This window comes from Fonsecaea monophora (genome assembly GCF_001642475.1).
Source record: "Fonsecaea monophora strain CBS 269.37 chromosome Unknown Scaff33, whole genome shotgun sequence".
In the NCBI taxonomy this organism is placed as follows: domain Eukaryota; kingdom Fungi; phylum Ascomycota; class Eurotiomycetes; order Chaetothyriales; family Herpotrichiellaceae; genus Fonsecaea; species Fonsecaea monophora.
The window spans coordinates 98078-112507 of record NW_019173964.1 but is presented as its reverse complement, the minus strand read 5'-3'; the positions used below and the strand labels follow the sequence as shown (position 1 = coordinate 112507).

The 14430-nt window shown below is 53.9% G+C and overlaps 5 protein-coding genes across 5 annotated transcripts; 3 read left to right on the top strand and 2 right to left on the bottom strand.

Moving 5' to 3' along the window:
- Window positions 1-54: 54 nt before the first annotated feature.
- AYO21_05320 (hypothetical protein) lies at window positions 55-1635 on the top strand (the record flags this gene model as incomplete). The annotated part of the gene is made up of 1 exon (XM_022655290.1): window positions 55-1635. The coding sequence occupies one exon, from the start codon at window positions 55-57 to the stop codon at window positions 1633-1635; it is 1581 nt and encodes a 526-aa protein (XP_022512372.1).
- Window positions 1636-2427: 792 nt separating this feature from the next.
- On the top strand, window positions 2428-5381 carry AYO21_05319 (hypothetical protein; the record flags this gene model as incomplete). Its single annotated transcript, XM_022655289.1, has 7 exons — window positions 2428-2640; window positions 2736-2836; window positions 2890-3674; window positions 3721-4063; window positions 4132-4631; window positions 4701-4922; window positions 5065-5381. The coding sequence occupies 7 exons, from the start codon at window positions 2428-2430 to the stop codon at window positions 5379-5381; spliced, it is 2481 nt and encodes an 826-aa protein (XP_022512371.1).
- A 737-nt stretch (window positions 5382-6118) lies between these two features.
- AYO21_05318 (hypothetical protein) lies at window positions 6119-7975 on the bottom strand (the record flags this gene model as incomplete). Its single annotated transcript, XM_022655288.1, has 4 exons — window positions 6119-6229; window positions 6344-7159; window positions 7217-7588; window positions 7676-7975. The coding sequence occupies 4 exons, from the start codon at window positions 7973-7975 to the stop codon at window positions 6119-6121; spliced, it is 1599 nt and encodes a 532-aa protein (XP_022512370.1).
- Window positions 7976-8619: 644 nt separating this feature from the next.
- Window positions 8620-10054, bottom strand: AYO21_05317 (hypothetical protein; the record flags this gene model as incomplete). Its single annotated transcript, XM_022655287.1, has 3 exons — window positions 8620-8942; window positions 8996-9518; window positions 9584-10054. The coding sequence occupies 3 exons, from the start codon at window positions 10052-10054 to the stop codon at window positions 8620-8622; spliced, it is 1317 nt and encodes a 438-aa protein (XP_022512369.1).
- A 1667-nt stretch (window positions 10055-11721) lies between these two features.
- Window positions 11722-13679, top strand: AYO21_05316 (hypothetical protein; the record flags this gene model as incomplete). The annotated part of the gene is made up of 3 exons (XM_022655286.1): window positions 11722-12452; window positions 12528-13295; window positions 13400-13679. 3 exons carry the CDS (start codon window positions 11722-11724, stop codon window positions 13677-13679), a joined length of 1779 nt encoding a protein of 592 aa, XP_022512368.1.
- Window positions 13680-14430: the final 751 nt, after the last annotated feature.

Here is a 14430-nt window from a genome sequence, read left to right as displayed (position 1 = left end):
TAGAAAAACAAGGCCTTTTTTTCTTAGTGGGACACCAAAGCCAGCATACCGAACATGGCGTCTCCTCGGACATTCGCTCTGCTCCTCTCAATCCTAACCATCGGCGTTACAGCTCTGGGTTCGACAACGCCATGTACGGCGCTGACCAAACCGGTCATCGACGGAGCAAATGTGCTCTCGATCCAGTCGCGACATCTCCCAAACGCGACGGTACTGGCCAACCCTCCCCTTCTCAACACCAACTTCACCGGACTGGACGTCTGCAGTGTCGATCTGGTCATCTCGCACCCCGGCGCGGGCGACAAGGTCAAGATAAAAGTGTGGTTGCCGTCGTCGAGGAGTGCATGGAATGGCCGCTTCGTGGGGACTGGGGGTTCGGGATATGCGGCGGGATTCTTCGAGTACAATCTGGCCCCGGTGGTGGCGCTCGACTATGCCGCCGCGTCAACCGACGCGGGCCTCTCGGGTGACCCCTATAGTCCGGCGATGTGGGCTCTTCGTGCCAACGGCACCGTGAACGAGGATCTCTTGCTCAACTTCGCTTCGAGGTCTGTGCACGACATGGCTGTCGCGGGCAAAGCGATCACAGCGCAATATTACGGCAGAAAACCGGCCCACTCGTACTGGAATGGGTGTTCGACGGGCGGGAGACAGGGCTTGGTCGCAGCACAACAGTACCCCCGGGATTTCGACGGTATCGTGGCCGGCGCACCGGCCATCGACTGGGCCAGGTATGTCGTCGCTGAACAATGGCCGCAGGTGGTCATGAAAGAGGAGGAGACCTATATCAGTCAGTGTGTCCTCCAAGCTTTCACCGAGGCGAGCACTGCTGCTTGTGATGCGCTGGATTCAGTGATCGACGGTGTCATTACAGATTTGCAACACTGCAAGTTTGACCCGTTCACGTTGGTAGGGGAAGGTGTGCAGTGTGAAGGAGGCAACGAGAACATCACCAAGGAAATGGCCAGTGTCGTCGCCAAAATCCTAACAGGACCACAAGGACCGGCCATCTCCCATCGCTATGCCCTCAACCCTGGAGCTGCACTGGACAGTCTGGCCAATACGACCATCGTCAACGGAACTCGAACCGGTCTACCGTTTTTCGTGAATGATGCCTGGATCAAATACTTTGTCAAGAAAGACCCGGATTTTGACACGAGCACCATCGGATACTCGGCATTTAAGACCATCTTCAATCAATCCCAGCGAGAATTCGGTCAAGTGATAGGCTCGGATCAGCCAGATCTCTCTACATTCCATTCCGTCGGGGGGAAAGTGATTGTATGGCACGGCCTGGCCGACCAACTGATATTTCCCCAAGACACAATTGCCTACCATCAGAAAGTCACACGGACCCTGGGGAACGCGTCCACAGTGGCCGAGTTCTATCGCACGTTCCTCGCCCCGGGTGTCGATCACTGCGGTGCAGGCCCGGCCCCTGGAGCAGTTCCGGTTGATCCGCTCTCGGCGGTTGTGGCGTGGGTTGAGGAACACAAGGTGCCCGATGTGCTGGAGGCTCGCAAGATCAGAGATGATGGGACGGTCATGTCGAGGGACTTGTGTCCTTTTCCCGCCACGTCGCGTTATCGGGGTGCTGGTGACAAGAGCCTAGCAGGAAGCTATATCTGTGCTTGAGCGAGTGGTGGAGGGAAGTTCTGCAATAAGTACACGATGTGGCGGTCCCCTCCCCGTGTTAGCGTCTCATCGGATCGAGACGAGTCTGGCCAGGACCCTTGCGAGAGGCACAGAGAGATCGTCAAGATACGGTAGCCTCATCATGTGGTTGGGGGACAAGGTGTTCACTGTATATTCTGAACCTCGTATTCCTGTGTGCTTTTAGGTGGTGGTCAGCAATAGATTGAGATGGTGTTGACAGTCAGTGAATATGACAACCAATAAGTCGAACTGAGGGAGACGGGGGAACGTCGGGTCTGAGGCCGGACGCTACACAGCTCCGCAGTTACGCAGGCACCGCAGGCTGCGCACGAGGCTCAAGCTTGTCTCGTACCCCGCAAAGCTCCAGATTTCCCTTTACCCAGCCGTGCCAGCCAAGCCAGCTGACCACTTGCCATCCACATCTCATCAATCACTGAAAACACAACTTCTCGTGTGCTCTTCTTTTTTAATCTTGTCATGCCATCTGACAATGGCTAGAGCCTAGCATTATCAGCGTCCCTCATCACCATCTTTGCTATCGAAACGACCTTCCCTATATATCCGCCTTAGCCCCGTGGGCCGAGTCAGAAAAAGAGAAGGAAGAAACGGAGAGTGAGAAGAACGAGAGAGCGAGAGGGTCATGTTCCGGCACGCGCGGCCGACAACAATTCAATCTGCCTCCCTACTACTCCCCCCGTCGCTTGTGCCGTCAACTCTGCTCGATTGTCATATGCTAAGGCAGGAAGCCCGTGATCCACCAGAGCGAACAAGATGCATCAGTCTGACCGAGTGACGGACGATGGCCGCTCCGCCCATCACGCCGACCGATCCCAACAACGTCGCCAGAAGGCGGTCGACCCCGAATGGACCAGTGCCAAAAACGGCATTTCCGCAGCCGACCAGGCCTCCGAGTCAAACGATCCTCCCAGCAAACGACGACGAGTCGCACTGGCGTGCACCGTCTGCCGAGGACGGAAATCACGTGTGAGTTTTTTTGGTCTGCGTGGGCCTTGGGACGACCGGCCATGACATGAGCATTCTATCATTGTGTCGAGCTGACTGCGGAGTGCCTGTGCTAGTGCGATGGCATGCGTCCCAAGTGCTCATTGTGTATCGAGTTGGGATTTGAATGCGTCTATCAACAGTCTGCGTCGTATTCCAACATCATCATCGGCAAGGAGTGAGTTGCAAGTCCTCCGACACTGAGTGCATCGTCGTTGATCCGCCTTCCAGGTACCTATCGTCCATCGAGGATAGATTAAAAGAGGTAGAAGGCCGCCTTGCTTCGCTAGAGAATCGCGACCGGAACGTTGTCTACCAACCTGCCAATCCGAACACCTCAAATGGCGTCTCTTCCCTGGATTCTGAAAAGCAGGAAACCGCGTGCCTGCGAGAAGAGAGTCTCGAAGATGCCGAAACCGTCGAAGACCCCATTGATGCTATGGGGGCGGTCACCTTTGCGCAGGAAGAGGACTGCGCATTCTTTGGGCCTTCTTCAAATATCGCCTTCTTGAGACACGTCTCGAGGGCCGTGGCCCGGTTGACTCACGATCCCGAACCCTGGAAGCCGTCTCCCGCAGAACATCATTCAGTAGGATTTACAGGAGGCTTCATCAACACCTCAGGCCCGGCCTCGCCCATTCCGACGCCACGCGATCCTCCTCTCGATCAAGTGAACATCTATGCTCTTCCTCCTGACTCGGTCGCACGGGAGCTCCTCACCTGGTACTTCAGCAACACGGGCCTATTGTTTCCCTATATTCATGAGCACTCGTTCATGGCCATATTTGAACAGGCCAGCAAGGACAAGTTCAAGGGCGTCAGGAGAATTTGGCTCGCCCTCCTCAATATCGTCTTCGCTCATGCCGTAGTCCACGCACGGGAAATCACCACCACTCCAGGAAGTGTCGAGTCAGCCTCGGCGAAAGCCAGCGCAGAGTCAGAAATATACTTTCGCAGAGCTTCAGGGCTCTTCAACGACAAGAACGCGAATGGAACGGGGACTAGTATCGAAGTTGGTAAGTTGTTGGCTACCTTGGAGTGTCCCGTTGCTTACAGAAACAGTTCAGTTCCTCCTCCTCATGGGCCAGTACCTTCAAGGAACGCAGAAATCAGTACAGACATGGAACACACATGGTCTTGCGGTGCGAGCCGCATTCCAGATCGGACTTCATTCCAGCGATCTAGCCAGAGTCTTTCCTCCGCAGGAGCAGGAGGTTCGCAAAAGGACATGGTTTGGTTGCATCATGCTCGACCGGACCTTGAGCATGACCTTTGGCCGACCACCCGCAATCCCTGACAGCTACGTCCAAGTTGATCTGCCCATGGAATTCTCCGTAGTCGACGGTGGAGCTGCAGGAACCGACAAGAAGGAGTCATTGAGCATTGCCTTTTTCAACGGCACCATGTAAGTGGCACTCGCGAACAATCCTTGCACGTTTGATAGTCATGTTAACCTGGTTGCCTCGAATCTAGCTCGCTTTACAAAGTGCTTTGCACCATTATCGACTCACTCTACGGCCAGAACCTCGCCTGTTCATTCAAAGCCGGCGCCGTCGAGACAATCGCCCTCGTCTACAAGATCGAAAACCAGCTTTCGGAATGGCAACGAGGACTGCCGTCCCATATGAGGCTCATCGCCACCCAAGACGTATTGCCAGAACGCTTACCGCACGTAGAGGGTTCGGCCGAGGAAGCATGGCGGCAATTGCGACTCCGGTTCATCCTGACTCTCCGCTACACCAACGCGCGCATCTTGCTGCATCGCCCGGTGTTGGTAAAGTTCCTCGATGGACTGAGCAACCCAGCCAGCCATCAGGATACATCGTTGTTACAACAGGTTGGCACCATCCATATACAGATCGCCATCAAGTCGGCCAAGGAGATTATCTGTCTGGTGCACAATGCCCTCCAATCTGCCACGGGCCGATCAAAGTGGGGCTTGTTGGGCGCCTGGTGGTTTTCGCTGTATTACAGTACGTTTTCTCTTATCGGGTTGTCTTTCTCCTGATGGACTGGCTGCGGATCTAACATGGGTTGTATAGCATTCAATGCAGCCTTGGTGCTGGGAGCATGTGTCCTGGTCCAAATCGATCAGAAGGCCTCAGAGAACAGATCCAATATGTCATTGACCGAGTCGACAGAGGATATGTGCCTGCATTTGGAAATGGCCATCGAAGCGATCCGCCATCTGGACAGCGACAATCGCATGGTCGCGCGGTGCCGAGATTATCTCGAGCAGTTTGTTCAGGTCGTCCAGGCGCTAGGTATGTACATGAATGAGCTCCCTGTCATTTCCCAAGCCATGCCTCCCTCTCCCCGAACGCCAATCCGAAACCATCCCCTACTCCTCTCTTTCCCTTTTCCCCATTCGTTTTCCGCACAGCTGATAGACCTGTCTCTATGCAGCAATCGGACAGGGCCTCATCCCTCAACCCCACAACTGGCAGCCCGTCACATACCACCAACCGACGAACCAGGCCTCCTTCGGACAGGTACCGCCCGTCCCGCGTCACGGAGCAGGCGACTATGGAGTGCTGCTCGGTGGCGGGGCCGCAGCGGTAGGTGCCAGCGTGGGCATGGGCATATACAACCATAACGGCGGCATCGTGGCGAATAGCAAGCAGTCCCCGCTCGGTATGGAGCTGGGCGAGTTCATGCTCGATGGCGACCTCGAGTTTCTGAGTAGCCACTCTTTCGCGTATAACCGCGGAGTGGCTCAGTGAAGACAAGGTATGATTAGGGAGATTGTGAAGGGGATATAGTGCCCACCCATCTTTTCGACAATTACACGCACATTTGATGCAGAAAAAAGGAGAAGAAGAAGCGACGCTAGCTATTTTCTATATATATATGCACATGTACACGCACGCATACACACGCAGAGGTCGAGAGACAAGCGTACACAGTGACAAAGAGAGAGAGAGAGAGAGAGAGATACCCTACAAATCATACAAATACAGGAATATACGTCTCCCCGTCCTGGCCTACATACACACATACTTACCTCTATTAGCTTCTTCTCTTCCCTTCTCTTCTTGCCTCGCCTCCTACGTCTTAGACTCTCGCACACATACACACACACAGATCGATCTCTCTCTCTCTCTCCCTCTCCCTCTCTGCCTGAGTCTGCGCGAGGTTGGGGGGAGGGGGGGAACCAAAAAATATCGTCCAATTGTTTATTCACTCGTTCGTTCGGGTAGTGGTCACGGGAAAAAAAAAAAACCAATCCCATTCATAGGTAGGTAGAATCTGTCTGTGAAATCTGTGACATTGCAATAGATACGTCATGAACTCTTTTTTATCCCTTAGCGGCGGCTGCGGCGATGGACTTTCTTCAAGTAAATATCATCTATTCTTCGCTCATAACCCTCATTCTACCAGGTGTCATGGCATCGCATCGCATCGCACCGCATCGACTCGTTGTTCGAAAAATAGAACTACTAACCCTACCCAAAAAAACTTACATCAACATCTTCCGATATCTCGGCTGGCATCGGACAAAGAACTCTGACGGCTCGGGATCGCCCAGGTTGAAGATCTTCCATTCCTTCTCGGGGTCGGCGAGTTCGAGCTGTATCCACGTTCATTAGTCATGAATACTTTATAGTACGGGAAGAGACAGGGGCGGGGGCAAAAGGGGGGATTAAAAAAAAAACTCCAAGAAAGGTCTGTATGTGGAACTTACAGTGAACATCCTCAGAACCGAAGGAACCACCTTGTACAGCTCCAAAAACGCAATGTTCTTGCCGATGCACGTGTTGGGTCCGGCGCCCCAGACGAGCAGCGCCTTGTTCATGGCGGCCTGCTGCTCCGGGGTCGCGTCCAGCCAGCGCTGCGGGCGGAAGACCTCGACGTCCTCGCCGTAGGTGGGCTTGTGGCGGTGCATGATCCACGCGTTGCAGCTGACGATGATGTTGCCGGGGATGTACTCGCCCAGGATGTGCGCGCCCTCGGGCGGCGTGACCCGCTCGATCAGCTGCATGCCCAGCCCGGGCCAGAGGCGGAAGATCTCCTTGAGCACGGCGTCCAGGAAGGGCAGTTTCTGCGACTCGGCGAACGGCACCACGTACTCGGCAAAGTTGATCGGGCCCGTGCCCTTGCCACTGTTCCTAGTGGCGCTCGGCGGCGGGAAGTGTGAGTCGATCTCGGCCACGAGCTCCTTCAGCACGTGTGGGTACTTGAGCAGGAAGTAAAATGTCGCGGCCAGCGTGGTGGCGACTGTGCCGCTGCCGGCGTTGACCATGGAGAGCGTCAGTCCCAAGACGGCGCGGTCGTCGACAATGTCCGGGTTGTCGACCTTGGCCTGGAGGAACTTGGTGAGCAGATCCACCCGCGTCTTCTCGTTCTCGTTGACGCCCTTGAAGTCGCGCTTCTTCTGGTCGAGTTGTCGCTGTGCGATGGGCACCGTCGCCGTCACGCTGTTCCAGAGGCCCATTCGGCCGAGCCACAGGAGAACCGGGTTCTTCTTTAGCACGCGGTCGAGCCAAGTCACATTGTTGACCTGGAAGAGAAGCGTTAGATTATATGTGTCCTCGCTCCTACCACGGGGGAAACTCACAATGGTGAAGTAGCGCAAGAAGGTCGTTCGGGCCTCGATGATGCCAATGTGATCATACCCAGCCTCCAATAGGCCATAGCTTTTGCCCATTGTCAACGCGCTGACCACATCCAGGGCGAAGAACTTTGTCCATTCAGACATGTCGCAAATGCCGTCCGGTCCAGGTCGACCCGCGAATCTCTGGTCCAGCTGAGTCAGGAATGTGGTGACTGTGTCCGTCACATACGGCTCATAGTTGACCAGTGTGCTCAAAGCGAAGGCGTTGGCCACCGATCGCCGCAGCTTACCATGGTAGATGCGATCTGTGGTGGAGAAGATGTTGGGTACGGCCACTCCCCGCGAGACTCCCTGACCAACCTTGTAGAAGTCGGACTGAGGAGTTGCTGCGTTAGACAGACTGCTGACACCGAATGAAGCCGAGGATGGGAGGCGTCTTGATCAAGGCATCGCGTCTCTTACCTTGGAGAAATGGGTCATGTAGATGTCCTTGATGGCATCGGGATCATTGAATAACAACGTATTGGGCCCAACCCGGATGATTTTTCCATACTTGACCACACTGGGGTAGGCACATCTGTCGGTGTACCACACCCACTGCCACAGCCGCCAGAAGTTGGTGAAGGATGCGATGAACGGTCCTTTGTACTTGTTGAGGCCCTTTTGGTAGCGGAAACTGGCTGCCCACGCACAGAGGAGGGCCGCGGTGATGGCAACCCACCCCCATACCGGGAGGTGAGATATCGAGTCGGTGGCCAGCATTGTCGTCTTCTGTCTGTCGAATTAGGTACGGAAGGGAAGAGGAGCAGGTAGAAGTTCGGTATCAATCCGTCTTGGTTCGGAGGCGGCTCCAGACGACTCTGTATCGCTGTGGCACTGTGGCACTGTATCACTTTGGGGGATCACACCAGACCCGGCTTTCGAGATACCAAGCTTCTTAAGAATAAAGGCTTGAACGGTCGCTTCTCCAATAACGCCCGTCCATCGTGTCGGTCGTGTTCCGCCGCGTCTCGGAGTCTCCTCCTTTGGGTCCCACGGGGGTTGAGCACCTGGCAGATGCATCGAGGGGAAGTCGGGAGGGCGTACGGGGAAAGGCCGGAGCAGGTGTTTTGAGGAGTGAGCGAGCGATGGGGCGATCGAGGCTATGCTGGATCGGAACTGGGGCGTACCGGAATAGTGAAGGAGCATGAAATAATAGTGGGAGAAGAGAGAGAAGGTGGGATTTGGACGTGGTCAGTGGAAAAAAGATGCATCTGAAGGCCGAGGCTTGGGAGGTTCGTGAGTTCAGATTCGACAGCTGCGAAGATGATCATTTACTGATTGACTCTAGACAGGGCAACTGTGAGAACAAAACTTTCTTTCTCTACATGCTACAAACCATGACCTTCGCAATAACCCATGTTTCCCTATGCAAGGCCAATGCTCTCCTTTGCCGCTGCCCAGTCTGCTTCCAAGTTCGACTTCCACACCCAAGCCATGCGATCCTTGACCTTGTCCCGCACTACCGGGAGACATTCTTCAAACGTCTTCCCTTCAAAATCCGGGCCGTGCATGTCGTAAACTTCCGCCGCCTGCCGCGAGGTGATCTGGGCTTTCTGCGCCCGTGGCACGCGTGCCGTCTGGTACAGGTTGACATATGTGGTGAGTCCAACACTTGGGTTCTTCAGGTAATCCCGCACCGCAAAGCCGAGCATATTGGCATCTTCGATGGAGAGACCTGCCCCAGAGCCTGATGACAGGATTAGATGGTGAGAAGGGACTGGTCAATGGGGATCAACGAACCTTGCATGGGTAACATTGCGTGTGCTGCGTCACCACTGAGGACGACCTTGCCATCCATGTAGCACCACTGAGACAGAATCTCGCGGTCGTTAATCTTCCACTGGCTGATGATAGGTGGCATGGCCTTGATGATCCTCTGCACGGTCGGGTTCCAGCCGGCATATTCCTTCTCGATAGCTTCTCGTGGTGCTTCACTTCTCCAGCTCTCCTTGAGCCCGTCGAGCTCGTTCTCTGGCTTTGAAACAAACGCGACGACGTTTATGAGGCGGTTTTGTGACATGGGGAATGCCAGAAAATGCTTGTTGGGCGCTAGCCATGAGAGCGTCCAGGATGAGTAAGGCCAATCATCGGACACGGCAGATAGGGGTATTGTGCCTCTAAACGCTATCCGGCCAGAGTATACAGGCTTGTCCACGGCGAACTGAGAGCGGACAGTGCTGTGAATGCCGTCGCATCCAATGACCAGATTCGCCGACTCCTCTGTCCCATCAGCAAAGCGAAGAGTGACCGTAGAGCCCTTGTCCTACCCTGGGAATCAGACACCGCAAAGGCACAAATATTATCAAGCACAAGGTCCAGGTGTCATACCTCAAGCCCGACAAGCCTCTTATCGGTTTTCAGCGTAGCACAGTTCCTTCGCTGAATCTCACTGTACAGGACCTCCAGAAACTCGGCACGATGCACCCACAGCTGTCTTACCTCCTCGGCACCGCCATTGTCAAAGGCCAACGCGTCCACAATTAGCTCGTCCGTGTCCCAACGACGATTGCTCCGATGCACGTTGTTTCGATAGCCCGAGATGGCATTCGCTGCTGGCCACACCCCAAGCTTCTGTAGCACTCGGCCGGCCGACACACCTATACCAACACCGGCGCCAATCTCACTGTATGCTGGAGCTTGCTCATAGACTGTGATGTTGTTTGCTGGCAGATCAGGACTGTAAGTCGCAAGGCTGAGAGCTGTGGTGAGCCCGCCAATGCCACCCCCAACAATGGCCACGCGGAACTGGGAGGGGTCCAAAGCCCCGGAAGAGGAGTGGTCTCCGTTTGCAGTGGTCATTTTATGGGATCGCAAGACGCTCCTTTGGGATCCTGGCCTGATTCAAGGAGCAGATCAGCCAGTATTTACCTTGTTAGTGGTTTGCACGTGATGGTCGTGGCTGTCCCGTGTTCGAGGCTTGAGGGAACCAAGGTGAATCGCATCTCCAAAGATATCTGCATCTTCTCGCTGTCCGCGGCTAAGTGCCGTCGGCATGAAGAGGGTCATGCAGACTGTCAGTGAATGTGTCTGGATGTAAGGCATTGAGGGGTCCAAGGAAGAGGAGGAAGGACGGGGATAGCACGGGAGAGATTTGATGGTGCCTGCGTGTAGGTCATTTTGTGTCAACGTATCAAGTGTCGTGTTTCTGCGCATCAGTGGCAATGCGCCACCGTATCTTACTGGAGATTTGTGGACACTCACACACTCTAGCCTTTGTCTTTTATGAGGTACCGAGTACCGAGTACCTCGTACAGTCTCAAAGGTCATAGAATGCGTCTAATCTTGACGACGCATGAAAGGTAGGGAGAAAAGCATCCTGGTTCATCAGCTATCTGCCATTGTTTCCAACTTCCTGCGGATTCGTCGCTCCTTAGTTGGTTCGACCCTTCTATGATTGTCACTGCAACATGTCAATTCACTTCTAGCATCAACTAACGGATGCCTCTGTCTCTCACCATTACGCTCCCATATAGCGTTCTTACAGCTTGTCCATTCCTTCACCAGCAGACCCCGCCATTTTATCTCTACCTTATGCGTCAAGCACTATGACAGGCCAGCACTTGGACACCTGTGACAAGAGATGGAAAATAGACACATAATCTTTCGAGCGCAGGTTGCATAACCATGTCTCTCTAATTGCTACCTCCCCACAAGCAGCGCCTTTACCTATGTAATCCTCGCCTACCGACAGGGCTCACCAGGTCCAGCAAATAGGCCAATCGAGGGTCTCGGAGGGTTTCTCCCACCCCGACCCCAGCGTGTGACTATCACTAACCTAGTTGAATAGTAGCTTGCGGGGTTGGATAGTAGAAGGATGCGCTAGCCACAGACCTCTTCATCACCCTCATTTTCCAATGCCATTGCTACAACGACGGACGACGAGCCGTGCGCTCACCATCTTCCATTTCTCGGCATCGCCCCCGTGGTCGAGAATGGCCGGTGCTGCCATCACCCAGTCTCCATGCTAGACAATGGGCTCGAGTAAGGTTGCCCGGCGCAGGACTCCTGCCTCAGCACCTTGTCCAGAATGCGGTCGTTCTTTCTCGCGCAACGACAGCTTAAGTCGCCATCTTAAAACGCATCTAAACCATGCAGAAGAGCGTCCATTCCACCGAATCATCAGCGAGAAGTTCCGGGCCTGCAATCAATGCCGCAAATCCAAGATTCGCTGCACGGGTACCATCCCCTGTTCCCGGTGTGCACAGCTGCAAGAACAATGTGTTTATGATAAAAGGCGTAGAGATGACAGCATCTCGTGGACTGACCCTCCGGGAGCGGTGTCTGTCTCGGATGATCCTCGAGACAATGCCTCGCCTGCCTCGCCATCTCCACCACCGTCTCCAAAGAATCAACAGACAAGGGGGCGAGCGACCGCTCACGAAGAGGACGATCTCTCTCTGGGGGCTGCTAAGACTCCGGATCATCGATTGGGGTTGCCTCTTCCCTCGCTAGAGAACACTACGGCAATGCTTCATCTTGCTCTGCCTTCGGATGGCCAGACTCGAGCAGTGGATTTTGATAGTGGCAAGGATCCCTCTGGCATCCCTTCAACATACGTCTCTCCGACCTTTCACATCTTGGACCCTTATAGTTACAGGTTGCCCTCTATAGCCGATTCCCGTGAAGCACCAACACCAAACAGCCAAGCATTTGCTCAATGCAAATACCCAGTCCTGCAGTACTTGTCGCCATTTCTGGATCGGGATTTTGGATCTGGTCTTGCCTGCGACCTGTTGGACACTTATTTTTCCAGTGCATTCCTCAGTCGTATGCATCCTACGTGCCACCACATCCACAATTTCATTTTACGCAGAATTGACGTCCTCCACCCTTCTCAACCTCGTCAAACTCATCCTGCGCTTCTGGGTAGCATGCTGTTTGTAGCTGCCTTCAGCGACAAAGCGCTGGGTCTGTTTAGTGGACCCGAAGAGAAAGATCGAGTCTGCAAGTACTTGAGCCTGCTTACATATCGCCTTTTGAATCCTGCCAGGTATGAGCCGTTGTTGAGACAGGAAGACTTAGGACTACCGCCCGCCTTCGGTTCGGACTCGGGATGGAGAAATGATGACCTACTCCGAGCCTTGGACCTCCCGAATGATACTCTCCCAGAGTCCTGGGGTATGGACTATATTATTGCTTTTATTCATGTTTCCTCGGTGATCTCAGGCAGTGAAAAGAAGGCCGCAAGCATCAGGTGGTGAGTTACTCGTCCGGCTGTTTGTAATGGCCCGGCTGTTTCTCTCTAGTCGCAGTTGTTCTAACTGCAAGCCAGGTGGAGTGTTGCTTTCAACCTCGCGCGGGACTTGAAATTGAATGAGGAGGTACAGTCTGCGATATTGCCAAATGATGCAGAGAATGGATTAACCAGCTTGAATTGCAAATGTTCCCTGAGTCAACACGCTGAAGGAGACTTAATCAATGAAGTCCAGCGCGAGGAACGTCGCCGGACGTGGTGGCTCCTCTTTCTGATGGACCGACATTTAGCATTGTGTTACAACAGACCTCTTGCCCTGTTGGAGGCCGAGTGCAGAGATTTACTCCTCCCACTCGACGATGTTACCTGGCAATCCGGTGCCCAGCCGCACAGCCACGGTACTCGTGCCGAAGGGCCTCGATGCATGTTGTTACCTTCTGGAACTGGACGCTCACACGGGCCTCCAAAGACTTGTTTAGGGGTGGGCCTCTTCGAATTCTTCTTGCCACTGATGGTCCACTGTGGCACGCTTCTGGACTGGAACCGATCACGCCTCCATCCAGTTCTTTCCGGCGCCTCGATATGGAGTTCACAAGAGCGTCAAATCTTGCGTGAGCTTGATCATTACCAAGCGACATTGGATCGTGTTACAACGAAGATATACGCTGAGAACGAGGCCGAGAATGAATCCCGATGGAAGCCATCTTCACCCGTGGGAGCAGAAGAACCTGAGGCGACGCACATTGCCAAAACTGTGGCTGGATACGCGAGCCATATTGTCAGTGTCTTAAAGATCCTGGTGGGTTCGAAATGGGATCCGGTATGTCTCTTTGAGGATGCAGATTTGTAAGTCCACTTACTTGGTTTTCTCCTTCAACACACAAGGAGCAGTCACATGTATACCCCTTAGCCCTTGCCGTTCTGGAGTATAGGCTGATTGAATATTGTAGTTGGACATCTTCGTTAGGGTTCAAAGACTCCATGTCCCACACAATGGCCGCCTCTGAATGCGTTACCCAGATACTGGAATGTGACCCGGACATCAGTTTCATGCCGTACTTCTTTGGAATCCAACTTCTCCACGGCAGCCTTCTTCTCCTGCTAGTAGCATATCGCTTACAGGCCGATTCCGGGAATGCGATACTGGCCGCCTGCGAGGCTGTCATCAGGGCAACAGAGGCATGTTTTGTCACCCTTCCGACAGATTATCAGCGACAATTCAGAAAGTAAACCATCTCCCCTCTTTCATCTGGTATGGTGTTGTCTCGATGCTGACGACGGGACAGTGTCATGCGATCGGCTATAGCCCTAGCCAAGGGCAGAAGGAGCAATCCTCGCGATACAGAAAAACAACTGACCTTTGTGTTAGCCAGGTACAGGTGGTCCAGGAATGGTGCTGGTTTGGCACGTTAAACGCCGGCTGTTGGGTAGAGCCAATAACCTCGAGGAGTCGTCACTCCCGCGTCCTTTATACGCTTGCTTCTCCTTCTTTGATCTTGCTTCCAGCCTGAGGATCCCATAGCACAGAATAACCAAAACAGTCCGCATCCAGAAGGACGCCACCGCCATTCCCAAGCAAGTCCTCAGCCGCATGTTCTACACAACAATATGGACATGTGAGACTTTTCCTAATCCAACCAACCAGAGTGCCTATAGAGTTTACAGTAACACAAGCAAACACGGTCGGATGTCTGCATCGGGAGCTTTGGTGGCATTACATTATTAAAATAGTCCAGGGCTGACTGGTCAATTTGCGAATTGCCCCTGCGACGGCAAGGCTAAACAGGAGACTTCTCGGCAAGCCACTATTCGGGGCCGTGGAACAGAAACGGCCCAGTCTCGAACCAAGGCCACAAGCCCTCGTTAGCGATCAAGCCAATGCTTTATTGGCCCAGTTTCCCTTGGCAGCTTCTTCAACTCTGCTCAGCCTGTGCTATCAAACTATTTCCGAGGATCAGGCGCCAAAAGTGGATCTAGAATG